Source organism: Mobula hypostoma, chromosome 28, assembly GCF_963921235.1.
Source record: "Mobula hypostoma chromosome 28, sMobHyp1.1, whole genome shotgun sequence".
NCBI lineage: Eukaryota > Metazoa > Chordata > Chondrichthyes > Myliobatiformes > Myliobatidae > Mobula > Mobula hypostoma.
The window spans coordinates 7068275-7088950 of NC_086124.1; the positions used below are offsets into that span (position 1 = coordinate 7068275).

Sequence of the window (20676 nt, forward strand, 5' to 3'; positions counted from 1 at the left end):
TTTAACTATTTATGGTGTTATTACTATTTATTACTTACGGTGCAACTGTAATGAAAACCAGTTCCCCCGGGATCAATAAAGTATGACTATGACTATAACTACTATACACCTCTCTCCCAGTGGCTCCCATTCTCACCTCCGTTACTTACCTGAATCTTGTAGTGTCTTGTGCCAGGGGTGGGGGATGGCGCAGTTGCAGACACATCCAGCCCTGAGACACCAGGCAGGGTCATTTGTTTCCAAACAATTGGTTTATTGATCCTTACAGAATGTCTCTCTGGTGCTTCCTTCTCCCTTCCCACTCCCCTTCCCTTTTCCCAACCATGATTCTCCTCTCCCTGCCCTCTTCCCACTCTCAGTCCACAACAGAGACCCATATCAGAATCAGGTTTATCATCACTCACATGTCATGAAATTTGTTTTATTTTTGCGGCAGCAACACAGTGCAACACATAAAATTACTACAGCGCTGTGTAAAAAGTCTTAGGCAGCCCAGCTACATGGATGTGCCCAAGACCTCTACACAGCAGCGTACATGTTAACTTCTCTGTCAGAAAGACCTTGAGCAATACAACAGTGTGAACATGGACGGAAATGTCCGAAGAGAAGAGAGGAATGACTCAAAACACGGAAGAGTTTCATTTGTGTTGAAAGGGTTAGTGAAATAAGCTGGCAGAACTAGTGGATTCACTAGCAAACATCAATATACTTCAAATCACAGCTGTCTTCACTGCATCCATGTGGTATTTGATAAGAATCGTTTGAAGTTCTGCAGTTAATCGTATATCATGTGCCTCGACATCAGCACGAGGTCTCTTATTTACTAGTGGTTAGACTTTTGGAAGTGTAATCAGTACATGGCACGCACTGTGTTGATGTCACTGATGGTAGGTAATCCAAGTTAAACACACACAAAATGCTGGAGGAACTCAGCAGCCGGGCAGCATCTGTGGAAAAAGAGTACAGTCGATGTTTTGGGATGAGACCCTTCAGCAGGAACTCAGAAGGTCAGGCAGAACCTTTGGAGGGGAGTGAGCTTGTTGGGCCGAGAATCTTCTCCAGGACTGGAAGGGGAGGGGGAAAGAAGGTGAGAGGAGGGGGTGGAGCACAAGTCGGCCAGCAATGGGTGAGCAACGCACACAAAGTGCTGGAGGAACTCAGCAGCCCAGGCAGCATCCGTGGAAAAGAGTAAACAGTCAGCATTTCAGGCTAAGTCCCTTCATCAGGACGTGAATGAAAAAGAGAGAGGTCAGAATAAGAAGGCAGCGGGGGGAAGAAGTACATGGTGGCAGGTGGCAGAAACTGACACTGGGGGAAGGGGGTGAAATAAAGAGATGGAAAATTGATTGGTGAAAGAAATAAAGGGCTGAAAAAGAGTTCTTACAGCATTTTGTGTGCATTGCTTTGGATTTCCTGCATCTACAGATTTTCTCTTGTAGGTGGTAGGTGAGACCTGGTGAGGGGCAAATCCCATACATAGCTGACTTTTAGGACGTGATTGAATAGGTTAGAGCTTTTTCCCCCCACTGGAGCATAGGAGAATGAGGGGAGATTTGATGGACGCATACAAAATGCGGGGTGTGGATAAGGTGCGGGGGAAGGAGATAAGTGATGCCAGTGGGGAGGGGGGGATGAAGTGAGAGGCTGGGTGGTAATAGCTGGAAAAGGTAAAGGGCTGAGGAAGAAGGAATCTGACAGGAGAGGAGAGTGGACCACGGGAGAAAGGGAAGGAGGACAGGCACTAGAGGGAGCTGACGGGCGGGTGGGGAGAAGAGATAGTAAGAGGGGAACCTTGGTGTCAAATAATAATTTAAATGCTAAGGTCGTGCTTTAAATGTAGACACTTTCGATGGTTTACTTTTGTGTATAGCTGGAGTCCTTGGCAGGACACAAGAAATACTGGAGGAACTCAGCAGTTCAGACAGCATTTATAGAAGTCAATAAACAGTCAACGTTTCTGTCCAGGACCCTTCATCAGGACCTGAAACGAAGGGGAAGATTCCAATATAAGAAAGTGGGAAGGGGAAGTTGGACCAGCTAGAAGGCGAGAGGTGAAGCCGGGGGGGGGGGTAGGGGATGGGGGATGAAGTTAGAAGCTGGGCGGTGATAGGCCCCAACCATCAGGCTCTTGAACAAAAGAGGATAACTACACTCATCTATTGAGATGTTCCCACAACCAATGATCTCACTTTAAAGGCTCTTTATCTTGTTATTTCATGCTCTCGTTGTTTATTGCAATTTATTTATCTTCGCATTTGCAAAGCTTGTTGTCTTCAGTGATCTTGCTCTTTCATTGATCTTACTTACAGTTACCGTTCTATAGATCTGCGAAGTATGCCCGCAGGAAAAAGAATCTAAGGGTTGTATGTGGTGACACGTATGCACTCTGATAATATAAGTTACTTTGAACTTTGAAGAAGGAATCTGATAGGACAGCAGAGTGGACCACGGGAGAAAGGGAAGGAGGAGGGCCATGGCGATCACCTGCCAGCTAGCGCGCCACCCACCGAGTGAAGAAGTTCCCCAAAATTTGAATAATATTTGCATTTTGTTACACTTAGGTCGCAAACAAAAAGAGTAAGGTCAAAGATGCCCATCATGTTCTTGTTGTACTACCAACCCTCAACAACGTGGTCACTGATTTTGTCGGCGTAGACAATATGGAGGTTACTGTCACCTCAATTCCTTCATTCCATTATTCTGACATGGAAATGGGGTCAGGAGTTCCAGGGTTTGGGCCAAAGAAAGGAAGTGCTATAGATTTCCACATCAGAACGACATATGGCGTGGAGGAGAACTTGTCGATGGTAATATTCCTATGCACCTGTTGTTTTGCCCTTTTTGGTGATGTGCGTTTGGGCGTGTCCTCAAGCTCAGTGGGGTACATTCTGGAGATGGTACGCACTGTAGAAGGAGTTGCTGCACGGAACGGGTTGCCAGACAAGTGAATTACTTTGTCCTGGGTGGTGTGGTTGGACCCGCACTCTTCCTGACTGATATCTTTCTAAAATTTCTATAGATGCACACTGGAAAGCATCCTGACTGGTTGCATCATGGCATAGTCTGGAAAAGAAAACAATTCCCAAGGACGGTAAAGTCAACAAAAGGTGGTGGATACCCCCCCACCGCCCCCCTAGTTTATCGTAGGCAAAGCCCTCCCCACTACTGAGCACATTTACAATGCTGACCATAAGATATAGGAGCAGAATTAGGCCATTTGGCCCATCGCATCTGCTCCACCATTTCATCATGGCTGATCCATTTCCCCTTCAGCCCCAGTCTTCTGCCTTCTCACCATCACCTTTCACGCCCTGACCAATCAAGGATCTATCAACCTCTACCTTAAAAATACCCAATGACTTGGCCTCCGCAGCCACCTGTGGTAACGAATTCGACAGTTCTAAATGGACATCCCTCTTTTCTGAGGTTGCGTGCCCTGGCCCTACACTCCCCCAGCATGGGTAACATCCTCTCCACATCCATTCTATCGAGGCCGTTCAACATTCAATAGATTTCACTGCACCAAGAGAGTAGCATCCACTATCAAGGGCCCCCACCATCCAGGCCATGCTCTTTTCTCATTATTACTATTGGGCAGGATGTTAAGGAGTCTTAGGTGCCACACCACCAGGTTCTGGAACAGTTAATACTCTACAACCATCAGGTCCCTGGACTGGCATGGATGAGTTCACTCTCCTCAACTCTGAACAGGCTCCACAACCTACGGACTCACTTTCAAGGACTCTACAACTCATGTTCTCAATATTATTTATTTACTTGTTTTTATTTGCACACAAAGTCTTCTTTTGCACATTGGTTGTTTATCAGTCCTTGGTTGCATGTAGCTTTTCATAAATTCTGTTGTATTTCCTTATTTTCCTGCAAATGCCCGCAAGAAAATAGATCGCTGGGTTGTGCATGGTGACACATACGTACTGTGATAATAACTTACTTTGACTTTAATATAGTAATCATATGGCGCAGCACATCACGCAAACCAATCTTCCGTCCTTGGACTCACTTTACACCGCACGCTGTCAGAGCAGTGCTGCCAGGATAATCAAGGACACGACCCACCCAGCCAACACACCTTTCGTCTCTCTTCCCTCCAGGAGAAGGCTCAGGAGCTTGAAGACTCGTACGGCCAGATTTGAGAACAGCTTCTTTCCAACTGTGATAAGACTGCTGAACGGATCCTGACCTGCATCTGGGCCGTACCCTCCAAGTATCCAGACCTGCCTCTCGGTTTTTTTGCACTACCTTACTTTCCATTTTTCTATTTTCTATTTATGATTTATAATTTAAATTTTTAATATGTACTAATTTTTACTATTTTTAATATTTAATACTTGTAATCCAGGGAGCGGGAAGCGCAGAATCAAATATCGCTGTGATGATTGTACATTCTAGTATCAATTGTTTGGCGACAATAAAGTGTAAAGTATAATCAAAAGCTTGCAGCAAGTTCTTCTAAAGTGAAAATGAAGAAAGGGATACTCTAATAGAGTGGCTATAGATACTACTTTGGTTACAAGGTTCACAATTTTTAAAAATTCCGTTCATGTTAGAAGGGAAACTGTTTGATTTCCAAAAGGAAGAACACAAATAGTGGAATAAATTCCAAAGATATTCCCACAGAGTTGTATTCAAAATGAGGCACCAAATTCAAAGTTCAAAGTTTAATGTAAGTTTATGATCAAGGTACGTGTAAGTCACCATATAGTACCTCTAGATTCATTTCTTGTAGGCATTCACAGAAAAATAAAGAACTGCAATAAAATTTATGAAAAACTATTCATAAACAGAGACTTGACAACCAATGAGCAAAGGAAGTCAAATCATACAAATAACAGAGAATGTAAATAAATAATACTGAGCTGTATATTCCTTGAAATTGAGTTACTGCATAGGTTCAAAGTTCAAAATACATTTATTGCCAAAGTACATATATGCCACGATATAGAACTCTGAGATTCATTTATTTTTAAAAATTTATTTATTGCGATTCAGCATGGAATAGGCCCTCTGGCCCTTTGATCCATGCTGCCAGCAGTCCCCCAATTTACAATGACCAATTAACCTACCAACTGGTATGTCTTTGGACTGTGGGAGGAAACCTGAGCACCTGGAGGAAACCCATGTAGTTTTGGGGAAAACATACAAACTCCTTGCAGACAACAGCAGGAATTGAACCTGGGGTCGCCTGTACCATAAATCATTTTGCTAACTACTACACTACCATACCGTCACATTTCTCGTGGGCATACTCAATAAATCCACAGTAGAATCACCAGCTTGGGCGTTCACTGTCGTGAACTTCTGGTCTGAATGTTATATGCTTATTTTCACTGTTTGCACAATTTGTTTTTTTTCTCTCTCTCTGCACATTGGGTGAATTGAATTGAATTGACTTTATTTCTTACATCCTTCACATACATGAGGAGTAAAAGTCTTGACGTTATGTCCTCGTCTAAATGTGCCATGTGCAATCATTGTAATTTATAATAAATAGAACAGTCAATGAAATATAATGTGCACTCAATCAGTGTGAGTTCATCAGTCTGATGGCCTGGTGGAAGAAGCTGTCCCGGAGCCTGTTGGTCCTGGCTTTTATGTTGCGGTACCGCTTCCCGGATGGTAGCAGCTGGAATAGATTGTGGTTGGGATGACTTAGGTCCCCAATGATCCTACGGGCCCTTTTTACACATGTGAATCATGGGAAGTTCACAACTACAGATGCGCTGGGCTGTCGGCACCACTCTCTGCAGAATCCTGTGACTGAGGGAAGCACAGTTCCCATATCAGGCAGTGATGCAGTCAGTCAGGATGCTCTCAATTGTGCTTCTGTGCCCCAGTTTGACAGTCATCCTTTTTTAATAGGTTCTATTGTCTTTTTTTCATTTTGTGGCTGCCTGTAAGGAATCTCAAGGTTTATTAAGTGTACAAACTTCGACAATAAATGTACTTTGTACTTTTGGCAGAACACAGCAAGGCCATTAAATTAAAGAGGATCTAAGCTGCTAAATAGGAATCAAAATAACATTGGTGGAGATCATGAGATCAAACATCCAGGAAATCCTTCGTCCTGAGCAGGCAACCCATTCCAAGCGTGGTTGACCTAATAATCTGAGCTGACCTCCCACTGGGGTGTCAAGAGCAACACACACAAAATTCTGGAAAACAACTCAGCAGGTCAGGAAGCATTTATAGAGAGGAGTAAACAGTTGCTGTTTCGGGCCGAGATTCTTCATCAATACTGGAAAGGAGAGGAGGAGGAAGGCAGAATAAGGTGGTGGGGAGGTGTTTAAGCTGCTAGATGGTAGATGAGTCCAGTTCCCTCTACTGATGCTGCCTGACCATCTGAGATCCTCCAGAATTATGTGTATTTGTGTGTGTTGCTTTGGATTTCCAGCATCTGCAGAATCTCCTGTGTCTATAATTTGCAGGACTGTCAGTGCTGCCACTTTCCAATGCGATGTTAGGCTGAGATATGGACTTTCTGAGGTGAGACCATAAAGGTTCCTTGCCACTGCTTGATGAAGCATTTCAAGAGTTAATGCAAATATAATATTCAATATACAATCCTAAAATCAATCATGCGAGAGGTTGCCGGGCACAAACTGAGATTTCCCACATTACAATGTTAGCTGAATTAAAAAAAAATTAAATAAAGAGAGTGTCTCACTGCCTGTCAAATTAAAGTGCTCGAGAAACGCAAGACTTTCCTTTGTTCAACAGAATCAAATTTGCTAAACTGATTTTGCAGCGGCAATCTTGTATCTTGGCCAGCTGACATTGACAATGAAATAACGGACATCAGTGGCAAGGCAGGAGCCTCTTTCCCCTTAATGTACAGTAATGGAGCATTGAAAATAAAATATTATAGACTTCAGGAGATGGAAACCAGAGGTCCATGAGCCACTCCTCATTGGGGGATTAGAAGTGGAGAGGGTCAGTAACTCTAAATTCCTAGCTAATATTTTTTTGGAGGACCCAGCACGCAAGTACAATTATGAAGAAGGCATGGAAGCTCCTCGACTTCCATAGGAGTTTGCAGATATCAGGCATGACATCTGAAACTTTGACAAACTTCTATAGATGGTAGTGGAGAGTATACTGACTGGCTGCTTCACAGCCTGGTGTGGAAATACTAATGCCTTTGAATGGAAAATCCTATAAAAAGTAGTAGGTATGGCCCAGTCCATGATGGGTAAAGCCCTCCCAACCATTGAGCATGTCTACATGAAGCGCTGTTGCAGGAATGCAGCATCCATCATTCGGAATACCCACCACCCAGGACATGCTCTCTTCTTGTTGTTGCTATCAGGAAGAAGGTACAAGAGCCTTAGGATCCACACAACCACGTTCAGGAACAGTTAGTACCCCTTCAACCATCAGGCTCTTGAACCAAAGTGGATAACTTCACTTGCCCCATCATTGAAATGCTCCCACAACCAATGGACTCACTTTCAAGGACTCTTCATCTCATGTTCTAGATACTTATTGCTTATTTATTTATTATTATTGTTTCTTCTTTTTGCATTTGCACAGATTGTTGTCTTCTGCATTCTGGTCGAACGTCCAGTTGGGCAGTCTTTCATTGATTCTCTGATAGTTGTTATTCTATAGATTTATTGAGCATGCCCACAAGAAAGTGAGTCTTAGTGTTGCATATGTACTTCGATCATAAAATTTACTTCGAAATTTGAAATTAAGTCCTTTTGTTTTACCACTTGCACCAGTGTTTAACATGCGAGGGCTCCAAATCTGGTGGGTGTGAACTTGACGAAAGAAACTTCAAAGGATAAAGTCTTCCAATGACACCGCATTTCTTTTCTCCCCACCCCACCTTTAATCACGCCGAGATCCTCCACATCACAAGAACAAACAGATAGCAAAGTAAAGGGCAAACCCAAAACTTGAATTGAATTAAGATAAAAACGGCAAACGTTTAATGTTGAAGTCCTGATTCTTAGTCAGGGAGTCAGCAGGAGACGAATATAAATGAGAGTCAATCAGCTGCTCAAATCTTCCCTTGGAATATCCAAATGATCGACTGTCCTTCCGTGCAGCTTGCTGTGACAGCCTTTCACTGACCACTTGAGCTAATCTTGCCCCATGTCCGTTTATACCAACAGATCTAAGTGACTGTTTTCCTTTCAGCCGAAGAATGATCCTCCAGGCAGGCAGTAGTGTCGAGCTGTAACTGAGATCACAGTACATTATTACAGCTTCAACGCTTAAGCCACACATGCCTAAAACCAGAACACATCCTTGGCTTTGTTGTGGTTCTGAAGACCTGATAAGAGAGAATGGGAAAATGGGTGTGTGTGTGTGGAGAGCAAAAAAAGAACCAGACAAAAATTAAATTCAACTAGCACACAATCTAGGATCTACATTAGTCAATGCAACCGATTATCTATAGAAAACAGATCTAAACTCAGTGGCTTCTTTATGAGGTACATCTGCTTGTTAATGATAATATCTAATCAACCAATCATGTGGCTGCAACCCAATGCATTAAAGCATGCATGAATGGATACGCATTGCTGTTCAGACCAAACATCAGAATGCGGGAGAAATGTGATCTAAATTACTTTGACCGTGGGATGATTGCTGGTGCCAGATGGGGTGGTTTGAGTATCTCAGACACTGCTGATCTCCTGGGATTTTCATCCACAACAGTCTCTAGAGTTTACTGAGAATGGTGTGAAAAGCAAAAACTATCCAGTCAGCGGTAGTTCGGTGGGTGAAAACGTTTTGCTAATGAGAGATGCCAGAGGAGAATGGCCAGACGGGTTCAAGCTGACAGGAAGGTGGCAGTAACTCAAATGGCCGCGCGTTATGACAGCGGTGTGCAGAAGAGCATCTCTGAATGCACAACATGTCGAACCTTGAAGTGGATGAGCCTCAGCAGCAGAAGAGGCCTGGCGGGTAGTGTGATGTCATTATAGCTGGGGCGTCAGAGTTCAGAGTTCAATTCCATGTTATTTGTAAGGATTTCTCCGGTTTCCTCCCATAGTCCACAGGTATACCGGTTAGTGGGTTAATTGGTCATTGTAAATTGTCCTGTGATTAGACTAGAGCTAAATTGGGGGATTGCTGGTTGGCACGGCTCAAAGGGCTGGAAGGGCCTGTTCTGTGTTGTATCTCAAAAAATAAATAAGAAATTGATAACATGGCCACCATGTGTATTTTCTTTTTCACAAATGATCCTCTTGCAAAGGGGAATAATTTTGAGCCCTGTGTTAAACTAAAACTGCCCCTCAAAGGACACATTATTAATTGTCAAGCTATAGGGATTAAGCCTTGATAACACAATACTGACCTATATATATATCTATCTAGAATATATATATATCTAGAATGCCAAAGACAGTTGCATAGAACTGTATTTGTCAACGTGGAGTGGAGAGCAGGTTTGTAAATCTGGCGGGAGCAAAGAATGTTGGGACTGGTAAGGGTGGAACGTTGTGGGAGGGGTGTGGGACAGGTGGCAGAGCAGGAGTGCCAGAGGGCTGGGGTTGACACGTGTGCAGACACACCCAGCCCTGAGACACCAGGCAAGGTCATTTGATTCTGATCATTACAGAATGTCTCTCTGGTGCTTTCCGCTCCCTACCCTCTCCCTTCCTCTTCTGCAAACTGTGATTCCCCTTTCTCTGCCCCCTTCCCACTCTCAGTCCATAATAGAAACCCATATCAGAATCAGGTTTATCGTCACTCACCTACATCCTGAATTTTTTTTGTGATAGCAGAACAGTGCAATACATAAAATTACTACAGTACTGTGAAAAGTCTTAGGCACCCTAGCTATATATATATATATATATATATATATATATATATATATATATATGTGTGTGTGTGTGTAAGACTTTTGCACAATTCTGTGTCCATAGGTGCTCTTTGACCTGTTGAATATCCAGAGTTCTTTGGCAAACTGCAGTACCTTAAGGCAGAGGTTGATAGATCCTTGATTATTCAGGGCATGAAGGGATACGGGGAGAAGGCAGGAGACTGGGGCTGAGAGGGAAAATGACATGATGAAATGACACGGCAGACTTGATGGGCCAAATGGCCTAATTCTGCTCTGAAATCTTATGGTCTTGTGGACTTAGTAACAGAGGGATCTTGGGGACAACGCCCATAGATTACTCAAAGTTGCCGCACAAGTTGATAGTGTTGTTGATCAGAACCAGCTTTAACATCACCAGCATATGTCGTGAAATTTGTGGTCTTTGCAGCAGCAGTACAACACAATACATAATAATAGACACAAAACTGTGAATTACAGTAAGCATATATATAAAGCAGCTAAATTAAACAGGTAATGCAAAAAATAGAAATAAAAAAGTACTGGGTTCAATGTCCATTCAGAAATCGGATGGCAGAGGGGAAGAAGCTGTTCCTGAATCATTGAGTGTGCCTTCAGGCTCCTGTACCTCCTTCCTGATGGTAACAACGAGAAGAGGGCATGACCCTGGGTGGTGGGGGTCCTTAATGATAGACACCACATTTTTTGAGGCATTGCGCTTTGAAGTCCTGGATACTACAGAAGGGAGATGGCCTTCATTTATTGGGGGATTGAGTTCAGGCATCGTGAGGTAATGTTGCAGATCTGATACCTCTCAGAGGGTCATAGATCTCTTCCTCCATGGGGCATGGAAGCAGAATATTTTAAAGATTTTTTTTGGCAGAGGTAGATCAATCTTTGACAAGAAAGATAGTGAAGGAGAGTCTGCTGACTCTCGAATCAGGGGAGCTCGAAACAATCAACGCTGCAGACCATAACATTGTAACAGCAAACTGTTGGCCTTCCCTCTTGCTGTGGAAGGATAGATATCTCCCGCTCCCTCGGTAGTGAGAGGGAGGGCCTGTTGAGATGCTGAGGTGTTAGGATGGACAGTAGTTCTTGATGGTCTATAGATTATGGTCTGTGGGGGCTTGCTATTGCTTGGTGGGTGGTGGGAGTGTGGGGGAGCATTGATGCTTTGCTACTTCTTGGGTGTGGAAGTGGGGGGCTTTGCGGGGGAAGGGTCCTAATTTTTTTTTCTATCATTCATTCTTTGTTTTTTTTTCTCTCTGTTTTGTGGATGTCTGTGAAGAGTAAGAATTTCAGGTTGTGTACTGTGTACATGCTCTGACATTAAATTGAACCATTGAAAGATCAAATGTTACCATAGTGAATGGGAATGCATGTCTAATGTTACAATTAGATCAGTGAAGAATGTCCTAAATAGCAAAGTAGGCTCTAAAGTCTAAGTGACCAATATTTGCTCCTCAATTATATTTTCACATGTTTCACCATCAGCGGTACTTTCCTTATAAAATTGACATCTTTGAATTCAGAGCAAAAAATAACAGTGGTAGGGTCCAACAGAGAGAACCTTTAACTAGTCCTAGTTCAGATGCAGATTTAATTCAGATTTACCAAAGACTAAACTTTTTCAGAATCAGAATCAAGTTTATTATCATCGGCATGTGACGTGAAATTTGTTAACTTAGCAGCAGCAGTTCAATGCAATACATAATCTAGCAGAGAATAAATAAAAAAATAAATAAAAATAATAATAAATAAACAAACAAGTAAATCAATTTCGTATATTGAATAGATTTAAAAAAGGTGCAAAAACAGAAATACTGTATATTAAAAAAAAGTGAGGTAGTGTCCAAAGCTTCAATGTCCATTTAGGAATCGGATGGCAGACGGGAAGAAGCTGTTCCTGAATCGCTGAGTGTGTGCCTTCAGGCTTCTGTACCTCCTCCCTGATGGTAACAGTGAGAAAAGGGCATGTCCTGGGTGCTGGAGGTCCTTAATAATGGATGCTGCCTTTCTGAGACACTACTCCCTAAAGATGTCCTGAGTACTTTGTAGACTAGTGCCCAAGATGGAGCTGACTAGATTTACAACCTTCTGTAGCTTCTCTCGATCCAGTGCAGTAGCCACTCCATACCAGACAGTGATGCAGCCTGTTAGAATGCTCCCCATGGTACAACTATAGAAGTTTAGAATTATTCAAAGAAAAAAATGTCAGAATTGTTGGCAGTTTTGTACATTTAAACTGAAACCACTCAACGAATGATTCCATTGAAAATGCTGGAGAATGAAGGATGCATCTGGTAATGTAAGTTTATCTGGGCAAGCAATTAAAGTTCCCTGACTTCATCACATCATCATCCCCGAGGTCTGCACGGTCATTTTGTGAGAAACCTCGAAGCAGGTGGTCATGGTAAAACTGACAGTTCCTTGGGAAGACCCAATTGAGAAGGCATTTGAGCGTAAGAAAATCAGATACCAGGAACTGGTTGGGCAGTGGCAGAGATAGGGGTGGAGAGCACAATGTGAGCCTATAGAGGCGGGGCGTAGAGGATTTGCTGGCTGCTTGTTGTGCAGAACTTATTCTCTCCTTAGGGCTGCAGAGAGGAGTTATCAGGACTGTTCCAGAGGCTGCTGGGCGAGACTCCAGGTGGCTATGGATCAAGAGGTGTGACCCGTGGACCAGTGCTGCTGAGACACAAACAGGAGCCTGATCAACCTTGGCTGGGTTACCTGGGTGAGGGTGTCCGATACTGAAGGACCCAAAACACCCGAAGACCCCAGGTTACATCACTGACGATGTGTCCCAGTGCATCCTAAGATGTATCTTTGCATCATTACCCCACAATAAACATTTCTGAGAACATCCGTTAGATTAAATTGCAAAATGCCAAATGCTAGACCGAAGAGTCTTATAAAATTTATTTCAAAGATTGAAGAGTCCTATAACATTTATTTCAGATATAATGTGCAGAACAGGGTTCCTACAATTCTAAACAGAAGATTTAAAACAAGAGCGCTTGACAAATTTTCTTGCTTTTACACTTGTGGCGTCGAATATAATACGGATACAATAGGATCTTTCAAGAGGGTCTTAGATAGGTACCATGGAGCTTAGAAAAGTACAGGGCTATGTGGCAGGGAAATACTAGGCTGTTTCTAGAGTAGGTTACATGGTCGGCACAACATTGTGGGCCGAAAGGCCTGTAGTGTGCTGTAGATTTCTATGTTTCTATGAATAACGATAAAGTTCGAAAGGAGGTACAGGAGCATGAAGATGTACACCTCAAAGTCTAACATTAACTTCTTCTACACTACCATCAGGTTCCTGAACTCACCTGAAAAACCCTAACACTACGAGACTCAATTTCTTTGAATTTCTCAACTTGCACTTGTGTCGTTATCTGTCATGCATTTATATAGGCATCCGTTAGTCTCGTGAGACCATGGATTTGCACCTTGGAAGGTTTCCAGGATGCAGGCCTGGGCAAGGTTGTACGGAAGACCGGCAGTTGCCCATACTGCAAGTCTCCCCTCTCCATGCCACTGATGTTGTCCAAGGGAAGGGCATTAGGACCCATACAGCTTGGCACCAGCATCATCGCAGAGCAATGTCTGATTAAGTGCCTTGCTCACAGACACAACACGCTGCCTCAGCCAAGGCTCGAGCTAGCGACCTTCAGATCACTGGAAGAACACCTTAACCACTTGGCCACGCACCAACTGTCATGCATAATTATGTATAATTCATGTCAGTTTGAGTTTATTGTTGTAATGCACTGTGTTGCTGCTACAAAAAGCTAATTTTAATGACATTTATATCCTGTGCATGTACGCTCATGACAGTAAGCTTTAAGGTGAACCTAGCCTCACCTAGTGTCAATTGATGTACATCCACTTTAGTGGGCAGCAAGGAAGACTATCAGAGCTTGCAGTGGGATTTGGACCAGCTGGAAACATGGGCTGATAAATGGCAGATGGAACTTAATGCAAAGAGTGCAAGATGTTGCACTTTGGGAGGACCAACCAGAGTAGGTCTCAACACAGTGAATGGTTGGGCACTGAGGAGTGTGGTAGAACAAAGGGATCTGGGAATACAGGTTCATAAATCATTGAAAGTGGCCGCAGAAGTAAAGAAAGCTTTTGGCACATTGGCCTTCATAAATCTAAGTATTGAGTACAGGAGATGGGATGTTATGTTGTATAGGACATTGGTGAGGCCTAATTATGAGGGGTACAGAGAGGGTAAATGCAATTAGGCTTTTTCCACTGAGGTTGGGTGGGACTACAACTAGAGGTCATGGGTTAAGGGTGAAAGGTGAAAAGTTTAAGGGGAACAGGAGGGGAAACCTCTTCACTCAGAGGGCCATGAGAGTGTGTGGAACAAGCTGCCAGTGCAAATGGTGCATGCAAGCTCGATCTCAACGTTTAAGAGAAACTTGGATAGGTACATGGATGGTTGGGCTATGGTCCCGGTGCAGGTTGATGGGAGTAGGCAGTTTAAACGGTTCGGCACAGACTAGATAGGCTGCAGGGCCTGTATTGTTCTATGACTCTAAGCGGTCTTTCTATATAACAGTTATTTGTACATTGTTTTTTATAGTATTGTTTTCATATTTTTTTTGGTATTCTTTTTGCTTGTTGTGTTTATTTATGCTGCATTGGATCCCGATTGCATTCGATATCCCAAGGGTGCGGCCTGGAAGACTAGCGTGCCTTCAGGGTGCCGGATTTTCGTGGTTCTGGAGGCGGGCTGAATCAAGGCTGGTGCCGCTGACTGATGCGTCTCGGGAGAACAAGGAACATTAGAATCAGTGGGCTTGCTCCTGGCTGTGTGCCCAGAAACACACAGCTCGGAAAAAGCGACACAACAGACTTTTATCACCATAAATCAGTGAGTTGTTTTGTTATGTCTCCCCTCTCGCTGTGAAACGGGCACACCTCTTTTAGGGAGAGAGAGAGCCTGTGGTACGTTGAATACCAGGTGAACGAGTAGTCTTTGGGGTACTGCAAGTCTGTGTCTTTACTGATGCTTTGCTGTACGCTTGAGTGCTTGGTGGGAGTCGCTGATGCTTTTTTGCTGGTGGATGGGGGGGGGGCTCGTTGCCTTGCTCCTGCTTGTGCGTGGGAGGGGGGAGTTGGTGGAGGCTTTGGGGTTCTAACATTGAACTGTCATTCATTCTTTGAGGTACTCTGTTTTCGTGGATGTTTGCAAAGAAAAGGAATTTCAGGATGTACATTGTATACGTTTCTCTGACATTAAATGTACCTACTGAGTAACAAATGATTTCTTTCTCCTTGACACTTGTATACAAAGGAATGATGGTAAACAATCTTGAATCTTGATCGTTTCTTTCCAATCAGAACCTATGGCCGTACTGTCAATGTTCCTCAAAGAGACACTTAAAGAGCCTTACCTGCATCGACGTTCAGGTTCAAAGTCTGCGTCACTTCAGCCGTGGGGAAGACCCCTGACCAAGGGGCAGTGGGCTCAGGGCCACTGATGGCCGGCTGCAGACTGCTGGAGCGGAGGTTGGGCATGAGCAAAGTGCTGTAGCGAGGGTCGAGGTTGGGGCTGACGGGGTAGAGTTCGTGTACAGTCCTGGGCTGGTGGTACGCTGGCGCCTGTGGGCTGAGGGGCCCGGCCAGTGGGTAGTGCCAGTGTTCTGGGGGATGAGCCAGGTGAGGATGCAGGACGGCTGTGTAGGGCTCTGTGGAGGCTAGATGAAGCTCTGAGTGCTGAGAACCAACGCTGCTGCTGCTGGCTGCTGAGGTGGCCGGGGGTGCCTGGTAATTGCTGTCCCAAAAGGAGGCAGGGAAATTACGCTGGTTCAGAGAGCCCTCTGGAAGAATAAAAAGTAAATTTATTATCAAAGATCATCTACGTCACCGCATACTACTCAGAGATTCATTATCTTGCAGGCATTCACAGTCGAACAAAGAAATACAATAAAATCAATGAAAAGCTGCCCACAAAGGCTGACGACCAATGGGCAGAAGGAAACAAAATGTGGGTAGAGAGATGGAGACAGAGAGAGGGAGAGGGTGCGAGGGAGAGGAAAGGAGGAAGAGAGAGAGATGGGGAGAGATGAGAAATGGAGAGAGAGATGGGGAGGGATAGAGAGAGATGGAGAGAGGGAGAGAGAGATGGGGAGAGAGATGGGGAGAGAGGGAGAGAGATGGGGAGAGATGGGGAGAGATGGAGAGAGAGGGAGGAAGAGGAAAGGAGGAAGAGAGAGAGATGGGGAGAGGGGGGGAGATAGAGAGAGGCAGAGAGATGGGGAGAGAGAGATGGGGAAGCATCAAGAGAGAGATCGGGAGAGAGATGGAGAGGGAGAGATGGGGAGAGGTGGAGAGGGAGAGAAAGATGGAAAGAGAGAGAAAGAGAGATGGGGAGAGAGAGATGGGGTGGCAGGGGGAGAGAGAGAGAGAGAGAGAGAGAGAGAGAAAGAGAGAGCGAGCGAGCCCAGGGCATTAGTTGTAGAGTCCATAGGTTGTGGAATCAGTAAGTGTTGAGGTGAGTGTAGTTATCCACACTGTTTCAGGAGACTTATGGTTGAAGGGTAGTAACTGTTCCTGAACCTGGTAGTGCACGACCTAGGGATCCTGTACCTCCTTCCTGACGGCTGAAGCAAGAAGAGAGCATGGTCAGGATGGTGGAGGTCCTTGATGATGGATGTAAGGCAGGGAAGTTGGTTTGTTATTGTCATATCTCCTTTCAGTTTCTGACTGCATCTCACTTTTACATGTATACCATTCATACTAATCACTTAATCACATCAGTGTAGTGAGGTAGGACAAGGGATAACGGTAACTATAGAGATACAGTTAAAGAGAAAGTGCAGACAATGAGATGTGAGTTCATAACAGGGTAGACTTTGAAGTCAAAAGTCCACCTTATCATACAGAGAACTGTTCCATAGTCTTATGACAGCTGGATAGAAGCTGTATTCACTGGAGACTAGAAATAGGGTCATAAGGAAAGCTTTGGGCACATTGGCCTTCATAAACCAAAGTACTGAGTACAGGAGATGGGATGTTGTGCTGCAGTTGTATAAGACATTCGTGAGGCCTAATCTGGAGTATTGTGCGCAGTTTTGGCCGGGGTATGGCGGGCTATGGTCCCGGAGCAGGTCAATGGGAGTAGGCAGTTTAAGTCATTTCGGCATGGACTAGATGGGCTGAAGGGCCTGTTTCTCTGCTGTACTTCTCTATGACTCTATGATTATGAATGAGGGGGGAATATCATTGGATGCTATTGAATAAGAAAGGCCCAGAAAGAGGGTATATGGAGAGGATGTTTCCAATAGCGGGGGAGTCTAGGACCAGAGGGTAACAAATGATGTATGTGGATTACAAAGACTCCACCAGACAGTCTCTCTTCTCCCCACTCACATCAGGCAGAAAACACAAAAGCCTGAAAGCACATACCACCAGGCACAAGGACCATAAGACCATAAGCTATAGGAGCAGAATTAGGCTATTTAGCCCATCAAGACTGCTCTACATTCCATCATAGCTGATTTAGTACCTCATTCTCCTGGCTTCTCCCCATAACCTTTGACACCTATCAACTTCAATTCAGAATACAAGGATGCCCCCTTAGAATAGAGATGAGGAGGTATTTCTTTAGGCACAGGGTGGTGAATCTGTGGAGGCTATGAAGGCCAATAGGGTATATTTAAATTGAGGTTTCTAGTGGATTCAGAGCAGTACATCACAGGTAAAGCCCTCAGAACCATTGAGCACATCTACATGAAACACTGTGAGCGGAAAGCAGCATCCACCATCGGAGATCCTCACCACCCAGGCCATGCTCTTTTCTCATTGCTGCCATCAGGTAGAAGGTGCAAGAGCCTCAGGACTCGCACCACCAGGTTCAAGAACAGTTACCACCCCTCAACCATCAGGCTCTTGAATAAAAGGGGATAACTACACTCACTTGTCCATCCACTGAAATGTTCCCACCACCAATGATCTCACTTTAAGGACTTTTTCTCTCATTATCTCATGTTCTCGTTATTTATTGCTATTTATTTATGTTTGCTTTTGCACAGTTTGTTGTCTTCTGCTCTCTGGTTGATCTCTCATTGATCCTGTTATAGTTACTGTTCTCAAACAAGAGAAAATCTGCAGATGTTGGAAATCCAAGCAACACACACAAAATACCGGAGGAACTCAGCAGGCCAGGCAGCATCTATGGAATACAGTACGGTCGACATATTGAGTTCATCCAGCATTTTGTGTGCGTTGATAGCTATCATTCTATAGATTTGCTGAGTATGCCCACAAGAAAATGAATCTCAGGGTTGTATATGGTGATATGTATGTACTTTGATTATAAAATTTACTTTACTACTTTCACTTTGGTCCTTGACTAGTAAGGGTGTCAAAGGTTACAGGGAGAAGGCAGGAGAATGGGGTTGTGAGGGATAAGAAATCAGCCATGGTTTATCAGCAGAGTCAATGGGCCAAATGGCTTAATTTTGCTTTCATGTCTTATGGTCCTTGAACCTGATGGTACATGTTTTCAGGCTTTTGTATTTTCTGCTCGATGTGAGTGGGGGAAAAGAGAGACTGTCTGGTGGGGATCTTTGTAATCCACTCACTTAATTTGTTACCGAGGCAATGTGAAGTGTAAACAGAGTCCATAGAGAGGAGGCTGGTTTTTGTGATGCACTGAGTTATGACCACAACTCTGAGGCTTCTTGCTGTCTTGGAACATGAAAACCTTGTGTGATCATTCTCCGGCTGCAAATTAGTTTAACTATATGGCTTTGCACATAACGGAAATCAAAACAAATTAACTCCTGGGGCCGAATATTTACCATATGAGAGACTAAACAGACCAGGCCTGTGCTCAAATTCAAGAGAAAGAGAGAATCTAATTGATAAAGATAAAGCTTTATTTATCACATGTACACTGAAACATTGAAATGTGTGTTTTGCTTCGAACCAAATCAGCAGGGATTTTGGAAGTGTCATCACGCGTCCAGCAGCAACATTGCATGCTGACTATTCGCTGATTCTAACTGGTACATCTTTGAAATACAGAAAGGAACCAGAGGACCCCAAAGGAGCCCATGCAGTCACGGGGAGAACGTACAAACTCCTTCAACGCTGTGGTGAAATTGAACTCCAATCCGAGATCGTTGGTTCTGCAAAGTGAAGCACTAGCAGCTATACCACTGTGCTGCCCAAAATGCAAAAAAAAACTCTAGAAAGGATGGATGTACACCAGGGGTTCCTGAACATTTTTTAATGCCATGGACCCCTATCATTAATGGAGGGGTCCTTGGATCCCATGTTGGGAATTCCTGATGTAGACATTCCACTGATTTGGGTCTCTAGAAGCCGGGGGGTCACAGTCTCAACATAAGAGATAAGGACAAAAAATGCTAGATAAACTCAGCAGGACAGGGAGCAAAGTTTGAGGAAAGTGAAACAAAGTCTAAAACTTCAGGTGGAAGGTCTAGCTTTGAATGTAACTCCAAGCTCCATCAATGAGGTTGTGAACATATTAATCAGAAGCAATAGAAAGCCTCTTGATCCTTGTTGGGCATTCAGCGACATCAAAGTTCAAAGTACATTTATTATCTTTCGTTTGTTATGTACCATGTCATATTGATGTGGGCAATCATGGACTTTCCGTGACCATGATTGCTCTTGGCAATTTTTTCTACAGGATGTGATTTTCCATTGCCTTTTTCTGGGCAGTGTACTTAAAGACAGGTGACCCCCCCCCCCCACCTCCGCGCACACATTACCAATACTCTTCAGAGATTGTCTGCCTGGCGTCAGTGGTCATATAACCAGGACTTGTGATATGCACCAGCTGCTCATACGACCATCCTCCACCAGCTCCCATGGCTTCACGTGACCCTGATCGGGGGCTAAGCAGGTGCTACACCTTGACTAAGGGCAACCTGTAGGCTAGTGGAGGGAAGGAGCACCTTACACCTCCTTCGCTAGAGATGTATTTCCACTCCACCACCAGGAAATTTATTATCAAAGTACATATATGTCACCATATATAACCCTGAGATTTATTTTCTTGTGGGCATACTCAATAAGTCCATAATCGAAGAATAACCGTAACAGAATCAATCAAAGACCGCACCAACTTGGGTATTTAACCAGCGTGACAACAAACTGTGCAAATACAAAAAGAAAGAAATAATAATAATAAATAAATAAACAATAAATGTCAAGAGCATGAGATGAAGAGTCCTTGAAAGTGAGTCCATAGGCTGTGGGAATACTTCAGTGGTGGGGCAGGTGAAATGATCCCCTTTGGTTCAAGAGCCTGATGGTTGAGGGGTAGTAACTGTTCTTGAAACCGGTGGAGTGAGTCCTGAGGCTCCTGTTCCTTCTTCCTGATGGCAGCAGCAAGAAGAGAGCATGGCCTGGGTGGTGGGAGTCCCTGATGATGGATGGGTACTGCTTCCCTGTGACATCACTGACCAAAGTTCTGTTTACCTTTCCGTTATTAGTTTTCACAGCACTCAAGGAAAAGAGTTTGGAAATTAATTCACAGAGTGACACAGTAGTGTATTGGCTAGTGTGGCAATTCACAGCACCAGCTAATCCGGTTCGACTTCTTTCACTGTCTGAAAGGAGTTTGCATATTCTTTCCATGACTTTGGATGCTCTGGTTTCATCCCACATTCCAAGGACATGGAGGTTAGTGGGTTAATTTATCCAATGGGTGTCAATGGGCAGCATGGGATCTTTGTGCCAGAAGATCCTGTTACCATGCTGTCTCTCTAAATCAGGGGTTCCCAACCCGGGGTCCATGGTTAATGGTAGGGGTCCGTGGCGTTAAAAAGGTGGGGAACCCCTGCTCTAAGAACAAA

General features: G+C 44.1%; 1 protein-coding gene across 6 annotated transcripts in view; it reads right to left on the reverse strand.

Moving 5' to 3' along the window:
• Positions 1 to 431: 431 nt before the first annotated feature.
• LOC134338830 (transcription cofactor vestigial-like protein 2) overlaps positions 432 to 20676 on the reverse strand; it is a 43344-nt gene continuing 23099 nt past the window's right edge. For 4 of the 6 annotated variants that reach the window (XM_063034927.1, XM_063034930.1, XM_063034931.1 and 1 more), the window contains exons 3-4: positions 15238 to 15663; positions 432 to 3063 (exon numbers count right to left, since the gene is read on the reverse strand). In XM_063034927.1, the coding sequence (XP_062890997.1) occupies positions 3014 to 3063; positions 15238 to 15663 (476 nt within the window). In that variant the 3' untranslated portion in view covers positions 432 to 3013. Of the gene's footprint in view, positions 3064 to 3092; positions 8300 to 15237; positions 15664 to 20676 lie in introns of those variants that run through there. The other 2 variants (XM_063034928.1, XM_063034929.1) reach the window with 2 other exon arrangements.